Source organism: Motacilla alba, chromosome 6 (genome assembly GCF_015832195.1).
Source record: "Motacilla alba alba isolate MOTALB_02 chromosome 6, Motacilla_alba_V1.0_pri, whole genome shotgun sequence".
In the NCBI taxonomy this organism is placed as follows: Eukaryota; Metazoa; Chordata; class Aves; order Passeriformes; family Motacillidae; genus Motacilla; species Motacilla alba.
This window is the reverse complement of record NC_052021.1, coordinates 31,611,579-31,633,593: the sequence shown is the minus strand read 5'-3', so window position 1 is coordinate 31,633,593 and position 22,015 is coordinate 31,611,579. Positions and strand designations below refer to the sequence as shown.

Below are 22,015 nucleotides of genomic sequence, written 5' to 3'. Positions count from 1 at the left end.
ATCTGGGGAGCGCTGCTGTCCCCAAGGCCAGTGAGCTGCAGAACAATCCTCAGGCAGAGCTTGGCTCCTGATTTATTTACCTTTTGTTCCAGTGTTCTCTCCAAGGCATCCACTTTGAGCTGCTCCTTCCGAAGGCTGGCCTGGTACGCTGCCTGCTCCTGCTGGGCCTTGCCTCTCACTTGTGCAATTTCAGCATTGGCTCTGCAAAAAAACACAGGGTTTGGTCACATCAGGGTCTCCACAGGAAAGGGCAGAGGGTGCCCCACGGTGGACAGCACTTTAACAAATGGGGGGAGAGGGCAGGGCTGCCTTCTGCACATCTTGGGTATGTTGTGAGACTTGTCCCTGAATGCTTTTCACAACTCCCTCTCTTGCTCAGCAGGGGCTGCAGAGTTTTTTCTTACTGTCTGTGTTGCTCCCTTTGTGCTTCTCTCAGATACCTCTGCTGGAGTCACAAATATGACTCAGGTAGAAGTGTTTTATGGCAGTTTCCAAACCTGATCTCCAGTTCAGGGGACTGTGCTATGAGTCCTGAACATGATCTCTAGAAAGGTTTAACTGGTCATTATGTGGAGATCTTGAAAAAAGAAACTGGCTAATGGCTTCTTTCTTGACCCTCCCATGAAAATATATTAAACAAACATAAAGACATTAGCTAAATATAGAAATTTAAGGTGTTCTGTATTGTCAGGAGCGAGAAGAAACACCAGCCCATTGCAGAAATTCCCATTACTGCATTTCTTTCCACCTCTATCACAAAGCAGCTTGTGCTTTGCATGTTGCAGGAGCAGCCTGGGATGTGAGGTCCAGCCATGGGAATCCTGCAGCATGAACTCCTGAAAAAATGTGTACAATCCATGCACCAGCCTTGGCAATGTCCAAGGCTAGGCAGGACAGGGCTTGGAGCAACCTGGTCCAGTGGAAGGTGTCCCTGTCCATGGCAGGGGGTGGAACAAGATGGTTTTAGGATTCCTTCCAACCCAAATCACTCTGTGAATCCATGACTCAATTACCTGTCCAGTTTTTCCTCAGCATGAATCTTGAGTGCCTGGTACCTCTGCTCCTCCTTCTTCACTCGTGACAAATATTCCTGCGCACACTTCTTCAACACTTCTTCATTCTTAAAAGAGAAGATTACACCAAATTTAATCCAAGAGGTTAAAATGCAGGACGGGCACCTGTTTGTGGGAGCCACACACAGCTGTTTGAAGGGTTGCAGTTCAACACTGACACCCCCTGAAAGAGAATATTACACAATGGAAAGAGATTTACAATTTTTCTGTCTGCATTTGATAGAAGGCTGCAATCCTTCACCTGAGGACTATGGTTTGTCATACAGAACATCAGAATTAGCTGGAAACACAAGTCCTGCCTTCTGTTCAGCAGCACAGCACATTCTGGTCCACAGAATCTGCTCAGCTCTGCTCTTCAAAGGAGATGTTTAGGTGACTCACCTTCCGAAACCCCTCCAGGACTTCTTTCATCTTCTCATATCTCCTGAAAAGATCTGCCAGGGATTTCTCCACTGAGTTCAGATCGGCCAGAGCTTGCTCCTTCTCCACTATGAGCTGCTGAACAGTGTGGTGGGAGACAGATTTCTCTCTCTGTTCATCCTCTGAAAGAAGAGAGGAGTAGAGAAAAGAGAGGTTTTCAGAAGGGTAACAGGAGTAAGTCCACTGAGTTCACCATCATCTACAGTTTCTACTATACTCTGCCCTATTTGTGTATTAGTAAGTTTACAAGATCCAGAAAAGTCAGAGTTATATAAAGACACAAGCCTGTTTAGGAAAACAGGCTAAATACAGTGATATTTAAATATTTTGATGTTGGGGGAAAATGTGAATGTATCTCTGTACTTCACTCTGAACTCAGCTGCTCCCATGAAAAGGCTCCCATGAAAAGTTGGATTTCCCCTGAAGATGCACTAGCTGAAGGAAAGGACATTTATGCACATTCCTAGCACTGGCCACAAGCTATTTGCCATTGTTGATAAATGCCTGTCATCTCCTGGCACCTTCTAATCCTGCACAAACAAGGCACTTTGTTCAGTGGAATTCAATTCTTCCCTTGGAAAAGCAGTGTTTTACCAGCAAAGGATTGCTGGAGCAAGTGGAGGAAAGGAAATCTAACATCAGACAGACTTCCTAAGTGTAAAAATACTGCTAAGAACATCTGCCAAGCTCCTCCTGTGTATAGTTAACTTTGAGCCAGCGGTGGTGGGAAGAACGTAACAGGAATACAAATCCATATGGAGGAGGAATTTTCAAGGGAATTGACCTCATAATAAGTTGGACTATCCACATAACACTGGAAGAAAAGGTCTGGCATTGTCTTCCAAAATGCAGCATTGTTTCCTTCAATCCTAAACTATGATTCTTGTGCCCATGTTTTAAGGGGTACTTTGGATGATACTGAAAAGAAACCCACCCACAAAACACAGCAGTTTTGTACTACCATCTTCCTTGATTTATGATAGAAACTAAAATAAGGTAAAAAGTTCTCCTGTGGAAAAAGCATTGGGCATTTCACAATGTACAACTTTTCATTTGGGCCTTTATATTTGGAAACATAAAGAACTAAACGAGTTTGGGGTTTTTATTTGAATAGAAGATTTCATCTGAATTATAGTGCTGGTCAGCTCCAAAATGCAAAGCTGATACTGTCAATTCTCAGACTGAGATTCATCTCTGCCTTTTGCATATTCCATCTAAAAAAATGCACAGTTTTGTTGGCCTGACCAAGGCCAGAGCAGAGATGATGCCACGCTGTGCATCAGCTCCTGGGCTCCTCTGCTCACCCCTGACAGCACCTGGCTGGGGCAGAGCCTGACCTGAGCTTATTTTGCTTTGTATTTACAGAAGTTGATACAGAAGATGAAAAGAGCCAGATAAGTTCTCAGGACCTGCTTGTAACATCTTTATTTTACAGGTGAACAAACACCTTTGACATGGCAAAGAAGCCCAGTTGTGTAATACAAGATCACTTGGATATATTTAACACTTTATTAAAAATAAACATTCTTTTCTATTTTGCTTTCTTAGAGACACTCTGCATTCCTCTCTAATGTCCAAATAAATGTATTCTCAATTAAAACAAAAAAAAGTTGTTGTCTTTTGTTTATTTTTCTAAAGCTCAGAGGCTGTCTCCTTGTGTTCCAGCACTAGATTTGTTTAATTGTGCTGGAGATTACACCCTGCCTAGAAAATTCCAAACCCTTCCCTGGCAGGATCCTGTTCTCTGGCAACACTTCTATCACTGCAGCTCCATGGGCAAGAGATCCATTTGCATCCTCATCCAAAATATTTTAATGTATTTAATATCACATCCCTACTTTTTGGGAGAATGTTGTCTGAGGTATTTTAGCCACTTCCTTATTTGTTTCCAGGGTGATCAGGAAGTTAATAATTCATGCCACACTGCCTCACAACTACTGAGTTCCTCCTCTTCCTCCCAGCACATTGTGGGCCATTCTCTCTTCTCAGCTGGATCAGCTCCTCCAACACTCAACCCCCAGCACCATTTAAACTCATGGGAAACTGGGGCAAATGCTACAGAATCCCAGAATGGTTTGGGTTGGAAAGTACCTTAAAGCTCATTTGCTTCCACCCCCCTGCCATGGGCAGGGACACCTCCCACTAGACCAGGCTGCACCAAGGCACGTCCAAGTGATGCTCCCAAACCAAAGTGGTTAAATACAACAAAAGGCAGAAACTTGGCTGGAAGAGGACTACAGTTTTATGTGCTATTTTCATAAAATCCCAGAATAGTTTGGGTTGGAAAGGACCTTCTATTTTCTAAGACTATGATTTAGTTTCAATAAAATGTGCTGGTAATAGTCTGCCAGTCGAATCTTAGATAAGCAGCTACACATCCTTAATTCTAAATACGTTTACGAGGTTAGGTGATCAAAATATTTGAATTAAATAACTTCTATGTCTGCAACACCCTGCCCAGGGCTCACCAACAATCACAGAAGTATGCTCAGGACTAGCACTATCCAAACTGACAGAATCAGAGCAGCACCACGGCAGATCCGCTTTCAGGCTCAGCTCACTACTACTCACACGACTCAATGGGAATGCAGCAAACAGAGAACAAAAGCAAAAGAAACTAAAGATGCAAAATGCTGGTGTGAAAGTTGGTGAAAAGCTTTACTTACCAGGCTTGCCTGTTTTGTTTTTGCAAGCAAATAGCAAGAAGCAACGAAAACGGAAGCAAAATAGAAAAATCGGGAATTGTTAGGAAAGCAGCAAATAAGTAATGCAACAACCTGTAATGCACAAAGCATAACATCTGTTTGTTTTTCACAAGGAGAATCTCATCATGTATTCAAATGTAAAGTAATAAAAAAATCTCATAAATCTCATCATGTATTCAAATGTAAAAATAAGGATACGTTTTTAACAGGAAAAAAAGAAAACCAACAAACCAACATTAGAAAGCTGTCAGTGAAAAGGAACTGGGGTGTGGATTTTGGCAGTGAGCCAGGTGTGTGGAGGGTGCAGGGACACTGGGGTCACCCAGGCTCTGCTCCCTGGCTGTCAGAGCAAACATGGGCACCAAGCACAAAGCAGCAGCACAGCCTGGAAAGCCTGGTCTTTCCTCTCCCCCACTCCTCAGAGTAAACTAAAATGTGTTAGGGGTTGAGGCAAGTGTGAGAAAAAAAGGGAAAACAAGATAAAGGCACGAGAGAAAAAATGCACTAAGTGACACTAAAGAGGGATCTCCACACTGGCAGCTTGCACATCACAGCAGCTAAGCTGGGTGATTTTGGGTTCCATATATGTATGACAGCAAATACTGAACCTTCCACAGCCCTTGGAATCAAAGGCAATTGCTGTTTGCAATGCACATTTTTCAGTGCCTTCAGAAGCAAAAATAGGCAGTCATATATTGTTAATATGGGGTATTTTCAGTATTCATTATGCACACACCAGCCTACAAAAAGCTCAGCAGGACCTATCAACCTCACTGAATATTCATCAAAGGGATTGGTGAAATTGGTTTATGTGCAGTGCCCTTCGAACAGGGCTGTATAAACAGTTCAGAAGGGCTAAATGATGAACAGAAACAGCACAGGCATTTCTTTTGTTAAGATGCATATTCTGCTTTAGCACTGAGGCATCACTGGGTAACAGGTCACTGAAGTACATGCAAATAACAAACACACATTTTCCTCCACACGTGGCATTGGGATGAGTGAATTCCTTTACTGGAAGGGACAGCAATTTACAAGAAATGGCATGACAAAGTGGGACGATTAGATCAAAAATTTACATTAAATGCAGGGAGAAGCCTCACATTTAACGTTTTACCATGCTGTAGGATTTGCATACTGCTCTAATTAACACAGAAAGGATGTTTTCTGTGTAGTTGTTGTTGGTTCAGTTCCTTTGCAACCGGACACCAAATTAAATTACTTATAGCCACAGCCCTTAAATACTCACCATCTGAGAGGCTCTGATACTCTGAATCTGAAGTTTAAAAATCTATTTACTCAAAGTCAATGGCCCAATACTTACTAAACCTTCATTTCTTTGCAACAAGAGGAAGTGGCAATGGTGGAATGTACCATGCACACCAAGGCCTCTGGCCCAGGATTCCTATTCTGTATCTTACTGTTGCACTGCAGTCTCAAAATCTGATTTAAAAAAAAAAAATCTATTTCTCAAAAACAGAATTCAAATTTATATATTGTTAACTGTATGCATAGCTTGGGGAAGAAAGGACAGGTCCTTTGTGTGTCTGTAGGACTGGCCAGGTTCAGGGTGGAAGCCACACCAGGGTATGTAAACCAAAATGAAGTTCTTTGCACACTCTGGTCACTCCTGCTTGAACACTTGCATGATGACAATGACACACACCATGTCAGAAGGCAGCACATTGGCTCAGTTGTACGTACAAAAGGCAATGGAGGCATAACACCAGAGAGAATGAAGCCTGGCATATTAATCGTGTTTATTATTCATTATTATATATATATTTCATTAATTTATTAATTATATTTGTCATTCTCATAAAATTTATTTGTAGGTCCATTTTACCCTTCACTTGAAAGAAGGCTGGGATGTGTCCCAGTGACCAAGAAATCCAGAAAGGCACCAAAAGCTCCAGACACTGGTGCTCTTCTGAGCAACTCTGGCCTTGCAGAGCCCCAAGTTCCCCTCAGCCATTTGCCTTTCTGGGGAACAGCTGGAGCTGAAGCAGTACAAGGCAGCACAAGCCATTGGTGCTTCCTAGAGCCAGACTAATAAAAACAGCTTTAGAAATCTTCCAGGAGGCTTTAAAATCACATCCCAGGGACCAGACCTCATGCGCTGAGGAACCACACAAACCTGCAACCTTTGGGTTTGAAGTGCTACTGAGCATAGGGGATTTTATCTGTGAGACAAGCTGTTAGCAAAGGTGTTTTCTAATTACTGAGAGGCAAAACTTGTCACAATTTAGACTTGAAAGGAGACTCGTGTGTCAGTAAGTAACTGAGGGGGTGGACTGGGCACTTGTAAGGTCTCAGCTGGGATTGGAGTTAATCTTGGTTTTGGTCTGATCGATGCACTTAGCACAGATAATCCCTGCTGCTGTGAAGAGCTAACTTTGGTATCTGCCTTTAAACAGCTGCAAACTGATGCCTAAGGGGTTTTTAGGTCACTGAAAGTCTCTCCTGAAGAAACCCATGAATTTGAACCTGTTTCTTGTGGGCTTTGCTGTAGAAGGGAAAGCCCTGAGCTTTCTGTGTTACCTGAACTGCCCGGGGGTTGCTCGCTGTGAGACGAGGCCCTGACTTTTCCTTTTCTGGTGTCCTCAGATGCATTCACAATTCCCTGCAGCATCAGCAGATGCAGCCAGCATCAAAATGAAGCCCACAGACTTCAACCAGGGAGCATCTTTCACAGCAGGAACACCTACCTATCATCTGAGCAATCGTCTTCTCATATTCCGAAACTATTTTTCTGTAAGAGGGGAAAACACAAAAAAAGAAAAACTTTTGGCAAACAGCATCATTGCTCATGCTTACTTAGCAAATATCACTATCAGAAACTGAACTGTGGTGCTTTTAAGAGATACAGAACCCCATCACACTTTTATATGTTCTTTATTGCCCAAATAACAAATAAAACTGACAATTTTAACACTGCACCTGATTTTTAACTCTCCATGGAAATCAATAAAGGTGAGGGGAGGAAAAAGAGATTGCTCTGAAACAGATTCTGTTTTTTGAAACATCACCCGTCATGATTATAAACATAATCACACTGACCTAACTCCAGAATTACAAAGAGCCTGATTCTTCCATTACTTTCTCCCCTCTTCTCCAAATTTGTGTTGGTTTGTTTTTAAGATAAACTTCAAGTAAACTTATAATTGGTAGCAAGTAAACCTAACAGGAGTAGTGTTGGCTATCACCCAAAATGTATCTCATCTTCTAAATGAATCTTCTCATGATTAAATGATTCAGTACCACTTAAAAGAACAAGATCAAAATGTTCAACTATGTAGCACAAAATCCATCATGTCCCATTTCCCAAATCCGTTTTTGAAGCAGAGGTGACAAAATTCTACTTTTAAGACTGTTTTATTTCGTATACTCACGGTAGGCTTTGAATTCCCTTCTTGAAAAGAGGTTAGCCAAAATAAGCAGATTAAATGTGATTTAGAAAGATGATCCATCCCTTCCCAGAGCCAAATAAAGCTAATGAAATGAGACTAGCTTGATCTGTGCTTTGATTCATGAGCCACGCCGGACTGTCTACAAAAAACAAAATTACCCCAACACTTCATCTGAAGTGGATATTCCAATCAGCTCACTGGAGTTGGAATACACCTCTTCTGAAACTCACTCTCACTTGCCCTAGTTTCAGAGCTGTGCTGCAGTTCTGAGGTTACAGAAAGGATGTGGGAATAAAAGTCAGTAAGGAAAGGAGAAACATGCAGAGCTCCCAAAAACCAACTACAGTAACTCCAGAACTGCCTCAAATCTGAATCACAGCCAGAGCCCAGAGCCCTGAGAAGGCCACCTGGCCCTAAGGTCAGCAGCATCTCCCCTGACCTGGTCCTGCAGAGCACTCAGAGAGCAGGGGCTCTAACCCCAGCATTGGGATTTTTCCTTTCAACCATAAATGATGCTTTGGAGAGCAAAGATAACAGCAAGGATTTTGCCCTAAAAGGAAGGGTTTGGTTTCATGTCCAAAGCAGATTACCTCAAAAGCTTGCTGTAAGCAATGAGGATTTTAAAGCTTTGTCATGTCCTTGTGACACAAAGCACCTCTGGGAAGCTTTATCATCCAAGAAGAGGAAGCCAAGGACTCAGGGTACTCAGGGTAAGGAACACAACACTACAACACTGCAGCACTTCCCAGGGAAGGATTTGCTCCAGATTCACATCAAAGGCCTCTTTCAGTCCAGCAGCCTAAATAATGGTCATTACTGGGGAACCACAGGATGCTGCCACATCAGCCCTCTTTGGGAGGGCACATCTTAACCCCAGGATGACACATTACTTAGGCTTAAATGCTGCTATTTGAGACACTCAGTCTATTCACTAACTGCACATTTGTAAGGCATAGACCCACCAGAATCTAAGGCTACAAAGGGTCTCAGAGGTCATCTGCTTGAGTCCCCTTACAGAGTCATAATCCATCAGACCTTCAAATAACCATAATTAATATTTCTTGCCTGCCTCTGGTTAGACTCTTGGATTATGGTACAACCCACTGTGGTTCAGCTCTTTGATAGCTACTGCATTATTAAACCTCTCATTCTGGCTTCTGTTCTTGGAGTGGAATTTCCTCCAACTGATCTTTTCCTGGAAATTTAGATGAATTCAGGATATTCCAGCTACACTATGCAGGACATGGGTACAGGAGCATTGCTTCTCCTTCTCTGGGAAGTGATGCTTTTGTGCTTGCAGTTCTAAAGAATCCCTTCACTCTCTGCTTATCATTATGTCATATCTCATTGCTGCATCTCTAATTTACCACACATGGACTGCTTGAACATTTAAACTTCCAAGAGAAATCTTTCTTGGTGCACATATGGGTATTTATCATTTTGTGACAATATTAGCCAGATTTTTTCCTTCCATCCACACGTTCCAGGCATGTGCCTGTGGGAAATCTGGCTTGGTTATTGTGGTTTTTTTTTTTTTTTCAAATCAGACTTAATGGAGGGTGGAGACACACACAAGCAAATTACTGTGTGGAAGATGAAGGTGCAGAACTACAGTGTGCCAGCTGCTCTGTGTCACCCTGGCTCTCCTTTCATGAAGGAAAAGGCTGGCAGTGCCCACTGGCAGCCAGCAGACACGTGCACCCCGACACAGAACAGACCAAACACCACACTTGAGTGTGAGCTGCACACTGAGACATTCCTCACAATCCCTCATTTTGTTCCCTCCTTGTTTGGCTCCCCGGGTTTGACTGCTCACAGCCACTCCGTTCTGTTGCTCCTCATTAGGCATTTCAGGGCTATGCCAGGGCTTTGTTCCCCATCCCAGCAGAGCACAAGGGAGGTGAGAGAACTCAGCTGGGCACTGGGAGGTGGCAAAAAAGAAATAAAGAGGCTGCCCTTGCCTTTTGCAGATGCTTCTCTTAAGATGCTTTGGCTCAGAGCCCCGTGCTGCTGCTATTCCAATCTGCCATGTGCAATTCCTGGCATCCATGCAGGCGTTTGTGGAGCTCTACACTGCAGCTCCCTTCTACTCTCCCTCCCTAAGCACAGGTTTCCTGGATATAAGTGATTGCTTATGTAGGTCATCACTAGATACAGAGTTTAGCTTTAAATCACTGAAAGTCTTCATTTTGGGAAGAAGCTGGTGCTAGAAGAGAAGGGATTTGAAAGAAAATTCAGTCTCAAAAGTGATTGTATAAATTATTACCTAAAGGAGGGATGCTAAAATAATATGACAGTTTCCTTTTCTTTGCAAGTTAAGAGGGGGGACCATTTTTTCTGGTTTTTGAAGGTAGAAAATAATAAGCTTTAAAGATTCCATGAAGTATTTCACACACTGTCTGTTGCAACTGATGGCTTTCTCAGATTCAGATCAATGAGCAAGCCAAGCTCATTGCTTTGTCCTTCTTATGGTCCTACCAACTGAAAAAAAAAGAGCAAAGCTGAACCTTTCAACTGACTGAATGGGAGGCATCAGTGCTTCTTTGAGCAGCACTGCTGACATCATCCACTACAGGGATTTTGTTGTCATCCTTGCAAGTGGTAGGGCCTGGGCTGGAAAGGAAGGTCAAGCCGTGTTCCAGTGTACAGATATTTAATGTAACAGAGGCAGGTTAGCACAGAAATAGAACAGATACAACCAGAACAAACTCAAAAGCTCCAGGTCCTTCTGTCAGCTCTCAAAGGGAACAAGAGAGCAAAAGCCAAGAGGACTATTGCTTAACTAAAATCAACCTTAGTGTGTGCAGCAATTAAAAAATCATCTTAGTTCAAAGAAAAGGGTGTAGAATCTCCCTAAAAGCCAACATTCACAGTCCAGAATGACTCCTTTACAAGAAATGCCTTTCTACTGACACTGGTTGGATTTCTATTGTTGAACAATCTTACGTCCTGGAGGTATCCTGTTCTACTGCAAACCTGCATGTTCTTCCCTACATTCCTTCCTCTTTCCAAGCAGAACTAGAAGTGAATTTAATGTGCATTTAATGTGCACCCCCCTGCCAGCTCTGCAGGCAACTCATGCAGTCTGCAACAGGAACCTCACTACGCAATCCTAGTGAGAATTCACACACAAACCAGAGGAACTCCTTCCCTGACACTAACCTGGAGTAATACCTCCCTTATCTCAGTATTCTGAGGGTGTGAATGAGATTAGCAACACAGAAGTTTTCAAAGATTACCCTGAACTGTGGTGCCCACCATACAGAGAAGAGACAAAGTATCAGTTCAGGATCAGTGCAAAGCCTTAAGTTAAAAATAAAGCTAAGCAAAACAATTGTATGACATGGTACTCTTGCTGTCAGGCTGAGATGAGGCTCTCTGACAGAGTCATCAAGTTAATAACCCACCTCATTTCCATCACTTCTCTTCTGCTTTCTTCATATTTCTCTTTCCACTCAGATACTTCCCTTTCCTTGGCCACAATCTGAAACAGAAAACCAAGGGAATAAACGCCACTGGATTATACCTATTTTTTCATTGCTACTGCTAGGCATACTAATATGATACAGCTTAGTAAAATACATCATTTTATTCCTATTACAAGCAGCCAACCCTTTTTATCTAATTATACAGCAATGGCAAGATGCACAGTGTACACCTGAGGTTTAAAAACATAAAGATTTATTTTCGTATCATATCTGCTTTTCACATCTGCAAAACAAGTAAAACTTGCAGTGTAGCACCTTTTGCTTTGGCATGGCTGAGGACGGTTCCAAGAACAGAATGAGCGATCACAACATAAAGCATGTGGGAGAAAACAGGCAAGAAGGGAACAACAAGGGGCAGGTTTTTCCTTTCCCCAGTTGTGGAAACAGTTACCTCTGCTCTGGCCAGCCTTAGTGCAGAGTCCAGGTCCTGCTGGGGGTAGAGCAGAGTGGTGGTGCTTTCTGCATCTGAGGCGCCGATGCGGGAGTACAGAGCACTTTTGGAGATGGAAACATCTGCTGGGATAGCAGGTTCTCTCTGTGTTTTTGTTTTTTTAAATACAAAGAAACAAACCATTAAATAGGTGTTTAGCTCATGGGTTTTCTGCATGTGCTGCTAGGACTAGAATTCTGTGCACCTCTAAATTCCAACAGTGGACAAGGAGCTCTGAACTCAGCAATCATAAAATATACATTTAAGATCCATAAGAAGCACCAGGAGAGTCATATTACCTTTACAGAGAGAAAATAAAGACAGCACTTTGCTATCAATATTTTAATGTCTTATCTTAGAAAATGTACTGCTTTTCACCACAACATCCACAAGAAATGCACATCAGCAAGAGGAATCAGATTTGAAGGCAGAAAGCTTGTTAAGGTCCATAAAAATAAATCAAGAAACCAGAAGCAAGAGGACAGCTCACTTTCTTAGGTCTGGCCTGTCAATACATGGCATCTATCATAAAGAATACCACATAGAAAGTGTGACTATGCAGGTGACACTGCTGCCCCACTGGTGTCCAGCATGCGATTAGTCAGTTAAATGAGGCTTTTTTTGCAGCTGTCAGTTTTGCTCAAGTCAGCAGCCCAGATTAAATAAGGGAGAGCAGCTTGTGAAATGAGGAGAGCAAAGAACAGGAACGTGACACTGAGATGCAGGAGATGTCTCACAAACAACCCTCGATGCAAACAACCTACAGCACATTAAAACTGAGGAGACTGCACAGGATAGTCCATAGAATGATAGTCCAGAATGATTTGGGATGGAAGAGACCTTAAATTCCATCCAGCGCCACCCCTGCCACGGCAGGGACACCTTCCACTGTCCCAGGCTGCTCCAAGCCCTGTCCAGCCTGGCCTTGGGCACTGCCAGGGATCCAGGGGCAGCCCCAGCTGCTCTGGGTAGTGCCAAGCCCCCCCCACAAGGGCTGGACCATGAGTGGGGAGGAAAGTCAGGTTGATCAATGCCTTTTTCCATCCACTGATGGAAATGGATATTCAAATCCCGTTTTCCTGGTGTAGAAATTCCTTGCTGCCGAAAAGGGAATAATGTATTTTTCCAGTTTAACTGTTAACTTTGTGCATAAAACAATGTATTCTGTTCAGTCAAGTTCACTAACGCTGTAGCTAAGTCTTTAGGCTTTATCTGCAATAATTAAGAGTAATAATCAAGAGTTGTTAAATTATTTTTTTACATAAAAGAGAAGATAATTATTTTCTTGTATTTTCTTGTAAAAGAGAGTGGTGTGGTTTTGTTTTAGTTGTTTTGTTTGTATTTTTTTTAAAGAAAATAGCAGGGTCACACTCTAGTGACTGAAGCACAGAGATGTGAAAGGAGTAGATAATGTCTGGATCAAGGTTCAGTCCTCATTAATTTCAACATCACATAATCTTGTCTCAACACTAATAAAGGAAATTTTGCCAGATGCTATTCCATAAAACATTCACTTCCTCACAGTCCTTCTCACGCTGCCCAGCATCACAGAAAGCATCCAAACCCACTGTTAATTTTGTTGTAATCCCTCGTGAGTTCTTGTATCACACCTGACTGAAGAAGCTGTATTAAAAATTGTACACAATGCACACAGGACCAGATGTTCTGGATATCACATCTGTAAAGAACATGAAGAAACACTAACAACATTAAAAGACTAGGCAAGAAAATTTAATTAGAACAAGAATAACCTAAACAGTACTTAAAGAACACCTCACTGCATCTTCATTTACAGAAGACTCTCACTAATTTGCTTGGTATTTTTTGGTTTTACACCTAGGAGTCAATTGATGCTGCTAGGATTTATGAAGCACGCTATCCCTTTTTGCTACCTTTAATGTGAACACCCAAAATAATGATCAATTCCAGCAGAATTAGGAGGTGCAAGCTCAAACTCGGTGGACTTTCCTACCAGAAGAAAAACCATTCCAAGATCTGTCAAGTCTGCATAGCCTGTGCTCTGAAAGTATCTCCCAATGTAAAACAACTACATAATAAAAATAAACCTGGGATACAAGCTCAGACACCTCTGTAAATGCATAAATACAAAAAAAAAAGTGCTTCACTCCCTCCTAATCACAAAGTAGGAGTAACTGAGAGATAAAAGACAGCCATTAGATCATCAAAGCTGTCCTCCAAAGAAAGGCCACCCCTCAGATCGATCTGTTGAACTGCATCTGTCACATTTCAAAAGCCTCCTGCAGCTTAATTTGCTGGATCTCATAAAGAGATGGCTGGAAAATATTCATTGTGCCAAGAAGAAACACAAATGTTTTTCAAGCTCGTATAAAAACACGTCAAAGTAACTGCTGGGAGGATGACAATTCCTAAAGAAAAAGATATTTAGAGCATTTAATAGGTACTTAGAGGTATTTTTATATAGTGCACAACAGCTCATTAATACAGCTATGTTTTCTCTAGCTCTCTTTGCATTTGAGGAAATCGTACAAAACAATAGCAATAATGACATGCAGAAGAGCTTAAAATTTCCAAAAAGGACTATTAAAACTCTTGGAATTTAACCACTGAGCAGAGATGCTTGTAGTAGTGGTCCAACCAGTGTTACCCTCACTCTGGAAACACCCTGCACAAGTCACAGCTGGGCTCTCTGACAGGAGTAACCAGTAAAGTCATCATGGTTTTACTTCAAAAGCCAATTTCACACAGCTCCTAACTGATGCATTACTCAGTAGCTGTTATTTGCTGCCTGCAAAATATTCCTGCCCTGAGAAAATAACAGCACCTGACCAACAGGATGATGGTATTACCCAAAATAACCCAATAATAATGCTTTAACACCTAATTGCTGAGAAGGTAAGCAGTTAATTGGGGTAATAATCATCACAGGGATTTGTAAGTCACTAAACCTCGCACAGAAAGATTAGAGTCTTCAGGGGAATTACTACAAAATGTAGGTCACTGAAATCTTAGTGTAAATATTTGAGAGCTCAACACACTTCTCTTCCCAGCACCTTTCACAGAAACCAGATCTCTGACCAGAAGGGAAACAAATGCACATCTATTAACCAGCTGCAGTTATCTCACTTCCAGGAGGTCAGAGAGGAAGAAAATAGAGAAATGAAAGGAAAATGAAAACTAGTTTTTAGCACGGTAGTTAGAGGAATGTGTGTTTAGCCCTGCTGAAAATGAGGCTGCCCTTTCCAAGCCCTTGAAATGCTGCCTGGGTGTGCATGGAATGATGGACTCTTCCAATTGATGTGTGAGCAGACAGGTCCATGCAGGCAGAGTGAGACCTACTTGTGCTTGCAAATACATGGAAAGGCAAGGAAAACCCAAGCAGAAGTTTTCTGCCTGTAAAGTTTTGCTAAAATCAATGGCATTGCTGTTTGAAGGAAATAATCCTGCTCCACTACCACGAGAGGCCCACAAAGCTGTAATGCACTAATCCCATTTTTGCCCATGCCTTTCCTTTCAGTTTTTATTTTCCTTGGATCCTATCTCAGCACCCCACTCTCCACCACCTCAGCATCCTCAGGGTGCTGGACACAAACCCTACTCAAGCTGCACCTGCTAAAAAATTACCTCACAACATCCAAATGGAGACTGTTCAACAGAAAAGAGTTAATTCACCTCAACACTGGAAGACAAAAATACTTGGCAATGTAGAAGTAGGTGACTGGTCCTGCTGTTGTTTAAGTCTGTGACAAGATATTTGGGAGTGGCCAAATAACTTTCCCCTGCCTGAGAACAACAAACTGCACATCCTTATTCTCACTCCTAGTGCTCACACAAAGTGCTTATATTTATTCTTTATTTTAGGCGATCTAATTTGTCACAACAAGTGCTTCTGTCTTTATTTATCATCCTATTCCTGTTACCCACCCAGTCATCGTATAGCAAATGTTAAATGTAATTTTAGAGCATTCAGAAAATAACAGAGGCCAGCCACCCAGAAGGGAATTCTGCCAGGAGCATCCAAATTTAAGTCACTGCAGTCATCTGCTGGTTTCTGTTCTGTTAATCCAGGCCATCAGTCACTGTAGGTCACAAGGGGTGTCATCACAGGCTAATTTAACACTGAAATAGCAAAGCTATGCAAGGGCTAAAGTCCTTCCCAGCCTAACACGACACCCATGGTGCTGGTCTACAAGCATTGCTGTGCCTGGACCAACATGGGGCTGTGTCATCACCAATAACTGCTGCCAGTTCTCTGTCAGAGGGGGGAGTTTTGCCTGTTTTTCTCTCCTCACCTCTGCTTATCATTTTGTTATCTTTGTTGCACAGATTAATGACATCTTCTCAAAAGTCACATGAAATCCGTTCTCCATTTCTAAGTTCTAAGGAGTTCAAAACTTGTTCCAACAAAACAAGGTGCAGTGATGATGCTGAACAGCACCTTTAAAATGTAACCCCACATTCTGTAAAACTTCTGCAGCTCACAATCTCTCCTGGGTAACTCACAAGTATTCACAAACACACAAATGCATTCTCTTCAGTCTAAAATAGAACAATTTGTGCGTTTCTGAACAGCTCGCTTGTTGCAAAAATGCAGATTTTAAACAGAAGAGCATCTATGTAATATTATGTGTTTCACCTCAGGTGTTTTCTGATGCTGGAGGTCCTGAATCCTTCATGTTCCAGCAAAGTGTTGGGAGGACAAGGAATTTGAGAGAGAATAAGGAGGTAGAGAGGACCTAGAGAGGATCTCACCTCATTCTCTTCCAAGACCTGACACTCAGGACAGCAGAGCAAGGGGACACAGTCACACAGAGGAAAATTATTTTTGTTTTTCTTCCTTTGCTCTTCATGTTCCTCATTACAGGTTTCAGCTTGGTTAGTCCTTCTAATGAAGACAACAGCATTTTTTTCTTAATGAAATAAAAGCTTGTAACCACATACTCTAAAATACTCTTAAGTCTGTGAGGAATGTGTCTACCTTAGTAAATATATGTGCACAGGAGAAACAAGGTGGTTTCTGGGCTATTTAGGCTATGTGAAATAAATCAAATATATCATTGTCTTTTCAGAGGTGTACAGTTAACCTTAAAAAAAAAATCTTTACTTTTATGAAGTAGTTACTTAATAACTGATCTTTAAAGCACCAAGAAATTCTACCCTGTAACAAGCCAAATGCTGCTGTGATGCAATGAACTCCAGACAACTCAGGATTGGGCAAAGACTTTCTGCTGACCTATTAATGGACAGTACAAGAGGAAGGTTACTGGAGAAGGACATGTCAGAAGTACATTCTCCTCATTTGGAATGAGATGCCTCGCTGCAGCAGGACGCTGCCATCCCATTCAGTTGATACCCTTTCCCAAGAAAGCCACTAACATTTATGGAATGACTTTTATGGCTTTCCAAACACTGAGTTCCAGGTGCATCCCTACAGCAGGGCAAAGAATCACTATGAGGCATAACTAGCCAGCAGAACCTGGAAGTAGCAATGAAAAAAATAAGATTTAGATCTTTATGAATAAAGACACGTTGTGATGTGAGGCCTTTTTTCCTTGGGAGCTCTGTAGCCCTTCCAACCCTGCTGCAGTCACTTTCTTCAGATGCCTGAGGGCAAGATCGACTGATTTCTTCACTTCCAAACACTGAGGGTCAAAGGTGTCTGACTTCAGGCCGAAAATACCAGCAGAAGACACAGTGTCCTCATGGCCAAAGCAGGCCTGGTACTCTTCACCATCAAACATTTTAGGACAAATCTTGCTGCAGAGAATGACAAACACCACCTGGACCGCAGAATCCATCTCCTGCGGAAGGAACGCTGCTGCTTCTTGCCTGTTGTTAATTGGGGTGTGAGTGGGGTGACAGCATTTCTGTGTCAGCTCTGCTGCCAGCATGCTCCTGGTGTCCCCCCAGGACAAGCAGCACTCGGGCTGTGCACACTCACACACACAGGGCAGGCACAAAGCAGGTACCTTGGAGCGCAGGGAGGAGAGGGCAATCTGCCTGGCTAACTTCAGAGCTTCTATCCTCATGGCAGCAAATTCTAGCTCCTCCTGTCCAAGGGTTTGGTGGGGGAGTCCCCCCACAGGGAAAAAAATGTGGTAAGAACACGGTAAGAAATGTTTGACACACTCAAAAATGGGTTGTTAAATTTTAACGTGTAACTTGGACAATTCCTGGGTGACAAAAACCCCAAATTCCTCTCATGGTGAGGACAGTGATGCAAAACTCCAGGGCTTGGTTAGTTTTGAGGTAGCTGTACAGACAAATAATTTGTATTAGGTGATCAGTATGAACAATACTTCATGTAAAATAAATTATTTCTGAAGCTAAAGCTGTTTTATCACAGACTCCTCTCCTTTCATTTCCATTTTATGTGAATTTATGACACGTGTCGGTCTTAGCTCAACCTTTGCTGTTTTAAAATTTCACTGTGAATATTCCAGAAAATATGTCCTGACATACAGAACTGCTCTGCAGATCCATTTGCTTTTCCTAGAAGAAACCATGCCAAATTCTGCATTAGAGAAATTACAAGAAAAACAAAGCCTGATTTTCATTTCAGCAGAATTAGGTCCTGAATCTCCAAAAATGAACAAGACAACTCTCCACACATCAAGTCCTGTGCTCAAGCTTAAAAAATTTTGCTATGAAAAGACTTCTGGAAAATACATACATTAGAAGTACATAGGATAGGTGTTGATGAAATTTAAGGTTATGTACTATATGAATTACATGAGTTAAATGAAAATATCTTTGTTCCTCAAGTCTTTGAAAGGGGAGAGTTACTTTGGAAAGAATTAAATAATGATTTTAATTCTTTTCCACATCCCTCCAAGACTCCCTCCACCCCTTTTAGATGAGGCAAAGCATTCCTTGGCCTGTGTATGGACAAAGAGAAACAAAAGGACATTCATATTTCTGCTACAAACCTGAAGTTTCTGAGCAAATACTGGGGGGTTCTTTTCTGCTAGGTCAGGATCTAGATATTCAGGCTGATCACATATTGAGGCTTTCTTAGATATCCTATTGAGAAGAGCATCAGCAGAGACAAAGGAATCTTCAGGAGATGTCTGAAGGGTAAAGAGGAGGCTGAATAAGCAACAGAGACTGCCCAAGTTGTTCGTGCCAAAAGCAAAATGCAAAATTTCTGGAGGAAAATGATTCCCAAACTCTTATCATACAGGACTCACAATTTCAATGGCCTCTGGAGTTGTTCCTAGAGTCATGGGCTCCAGGTCCTTCGGCTTGGCCTTGTCAGGGGACTGTAAATGTGCCTCTTGGCTGGCAGCAAGGACTCGGGAAGCTGGGTGTGGTATTTTCATGCCAGTAGACTGCTGGGCCTCAGGGTCTTCAAAACTTGACCTGGAAAAAGATTGCGCACATGTTTTCAGGCTTCACAATTCTGCTTCTGGTAACAGCTGAGCGAGTCCTCTTCACCATTTTCATGTGTATGTGTATATATAAAAATATCTTTATGCACACATTGTTTCAACTCAATTTTACATCATTATATCTCGTAACACTTTGTAATATCCTTTCAAAACAATGCACTGGAGCCATCAAAATAAAACCAGTTCCATCAGAAATGTCACATTTCTTCAGTATTTCTCACTTGCCTTTTTACCCCTTTCTCACTGTGACCTACCTCTCTCCCAAAACACAACTCTTACTAACAAGAACAGATGTCCTTGACAAGCAAAATTAATGGAAGTAAACACAACTCCCACATCCTGGTTTTATGAGCAAGAGCCCTTGTTCAGAAAATGTATCCAGGGAAAACCAAGTGAAAAACTGCAATTAACAGATTTCTACATTAATGTGAAAATTACCTCAGTATCTGAGGAAAAAGCTTTAAATAGGAGGCCACTGTCCAGTAAAACAGTTGCCACTGTGACTAGTTAGAATGTGAAGGAGAAATGCATGTCCTTATTCCATCACGAAACTTGTGTCTCTTTGCCCTCTGCTCTCTATCATATGTGTACACAGATGGGGATCTATTTTTAAACAAATAACTTGGCAGCACAGAGGCAGAGAGAGGAAAAAGTTCCCGTGTATGTGCTCTGAGGGTAACCCACTCCCCTGACAGGCTCTGCACTGCTCCCAGTGACCTACCCTGAGCAGGGAGTTGTGGAGTCAGACAATCTGATGGGAGGTGATTTCACTGGGCTCTCCTGCTGTGCATCAAACATTAGGTACAAGGACTGCTTCTTCGTGGTGCTGTCATCCTGCTGGCCACAGGGAAAGAGAAACTCATTAAGCAATTCAACCATTCTCCATTAAAGCTAATTCAGGTCACTGAAGCCTTTAGTGAGCAAATGAGTTGACAGAAAACTAATAATACAGGGCTGTAATGCTGATACTGAGATGGATCCTCCCAGGAAGAAACCATTAAAGGACAAAACCTAAACAGTTCACTCTTTGTAGTGGCTCTTCTTCTCCCAATTTGGGGTTAATCAGATTGCTGGTTCTGTCAGGCAGGAGGCATCCCTTGGCTGAGAGTGTTACTAGAATATCCCCTGAATATTCTCATTGCTTTAAGCACCACCTGAGTGATTTTCCTAACGTCCCCAGTGGTTATCCCCTCATTGCATCCAATCAGGCTATCAAATCCATGATTAAAAAGAAGGTAAAAAAGTGATAATGTACAGTGCTGCATTCCAGACTTCACACTAATTCTGTTTCTCTCCTGGTTCCCTCCAGCTTCTTCAAACTTTTACTCCCAGTTTCTTAAAGAGTTCAGCAGTCGGTGTAGACAGCTCTGCTCTCTGCACTGCTGGAAATACTGATTGGCTTTGAATCTCCAGAGAGAACTACTATGATGCTAGCTTAGAAATAAAATCATGAAATGGAACAAGCTTTACAGGACACAGGACAACAACGCACAGGCAATTTACCCCGGTTACGCCAATTTCAAGGAACTGGTTTTGCAAATCTGCTGCAGGCACATTATAATTAATTTAAAGGGTGGTGAGGCTGAGGGCATTACCAGGATAGTATATTCTGACAGGGGAATGCAAATGAATGGAAATGGAGGTGAGAACTTACAGGCACAGAGGAGCCTATTTTCTCCATATATTCTATTTCGTATGAGTTGCCATATTCCAATTCTGCAACAGAAACAAAAAAAAAGGTGTTAATACATGCCATGACATGATTTTTTTCAGAAGTAAATGACAGCTCTTCTCATTGACAAGGGCCACTCCCACTCTGCTCAATACTTTCCAATGACATATTAAAAACAGATTATACAGAGAGAAGGTAAAAGGTGAGTTAACATTCACTCATTTTCAATAATGAACCTGACACATTTCAGGCAAATCAGCTTGCCAGAAAAAAAAAATCAGCTTTTTAATTTGCCCCAGGGACCAGAATATTAAGAAGGTTTCTGAGTAATTTCAGAGTACAGACAACTTTCCCCATCATGCTATCTTATCACAGAAAACACATTTTTTTTCAAGAAATGGCAATGCTAATGCAAATTTATTTTAAACATATTTTAACAGCTGTTGAGAAAAATTAGTTTTTATTTTTTCATGTTTATCACACTCTTAATTCAGAACAACTACTGGGCTATCACTGAAGAAAAAGGTACCTAAAATACCTGAATGCTCATGAACCAGGGGTGAGGCACCAGCCCAGCTTACAGGACTGTTCTCACATTTTGTTTTCAGAGAAAGGGTCTAAGGCAGGAAGATTTACAAAGAACCTTCAGTCTAAAATTTAATAAAAATGCAAATCTTTACTACTTCTGTGCTTCTAATCTCCCAGTTACACTGGGGGGAATAACCAGAATTTCTTCCCCCAGCCACGGTCACCCAGTAGTTGATACAGAAACAGACAAATCTAACATAGGAAAAGAGATCATATCTTCCTGCGCTCAAATAAAAGCAAACTTCCTACAATGACAACTTAATTTAAAATTAAAAGCATAATTAATTTGTCCAAATGCTGTACTTTGTTCTGTTTCCATGACTTAATCCAATAAACCACTTGCATAATTTGATTTCCACTATAAATAAATCCTAAGGAAATGCACACTAGCATTTGCATTGTGATAAAATCATGTGCTAAAATCCTTCTGGATTGGGCAGCTTTTGAAACTAGGGCTTGCATTAGGAAGATGATAACCACCATTAAAATTTTTGATGTTTAACAACGCTGAAGAGAGTCTCTAGCCTGATTTGTTGATTAAGAAAGTTTTAGAAGGTTCAATGTGATTTTACAATGCTTGAATTATTTTTTTTAGCAATAAAAAGCACTGCACAAGGACTGTAATTCCACAAGCTACGTATTTGGTCAAACAGCCACTGAAGAGGAGGAGCTACAAACCCTCAGTAGTGGTTGGGGATATTCAAAGTAAAACTTGTAAGTGAAGAGAAAGCTGTAATAGCAGTTTCCTCACGCTGAAATTCCTAGCACCATATGTTTTCAATGGTAATAGGGAGCCAGGCATGATGGACACCCTCCTGGTGTCAGATACCAGCAACAGCCTTTCTCATTCACTTTTCTT

The 22,015-nt window shown here is 41.7% G+C and overlaps 1 protein-coding gene across 15 annotated transcripts in view; it reads right to left on the bottom strand.

Moving 5' to 3' along the window:
- Positions 1–22,015, bottom strand: part of TACC2 (transforming acidic coiled-coil containing protein 2) — a 129,589-nt gene that overhangs the window by 1,194 nt on the left and 106,380 nt on the right. For 5 of the 15 annotated variants that reach the window (XM_038141695.1, XM_038141700.1, XM_038141703.1 and 2 more), the window contains 12 exons: positions 20,551–20,612; positions 19,618–19,733; positions 18,696–18,867; positions 18,435–18,575; positions 17,475–17,555; positions 11,488–11,631; positions 11,016–11,092; positions 6,907–6,950; positions 4,160–4,168; positions 1,455–1,615; positions 1,014–1,120; positions 81–201 (listed from right to left, as the gene is read on the bottom strand). In XM_038141695.1, coding sequence (XP_037997623.1) covers positions 81–201; positions 1,014–1,120; positions 1,455–1,615; positions 4,160–4,168; positions 6,907–6,950; positions 11,016–11,092; positions 11,488–11,631; positions 17,475–17,555; positions 18,435–18,575; positions 18,696–18,867; positions 19,618–19,733; positions 20,551–20,612 — 1,235 coding nt within the window. The remainder of the gene's footprint in view (positions 1–80; positions 202–1,013; positions 1,121–1,454; positions 1,616–4,159; positions 4,169–6,906; positions 6,951–11,015; positions 11,093–11,487; positions 11,632–17,474; positions 17,556–18,434; positions 18,576–18,695; positions 18,868–19,617; positions 19,734–20,550; positions 20,613–22,015) is intronic. The other 10 variants (XM_038141699.1, XM_038141701.1, XM_038141705.1 and 7 more) reach the window with 8 other exon arrangements.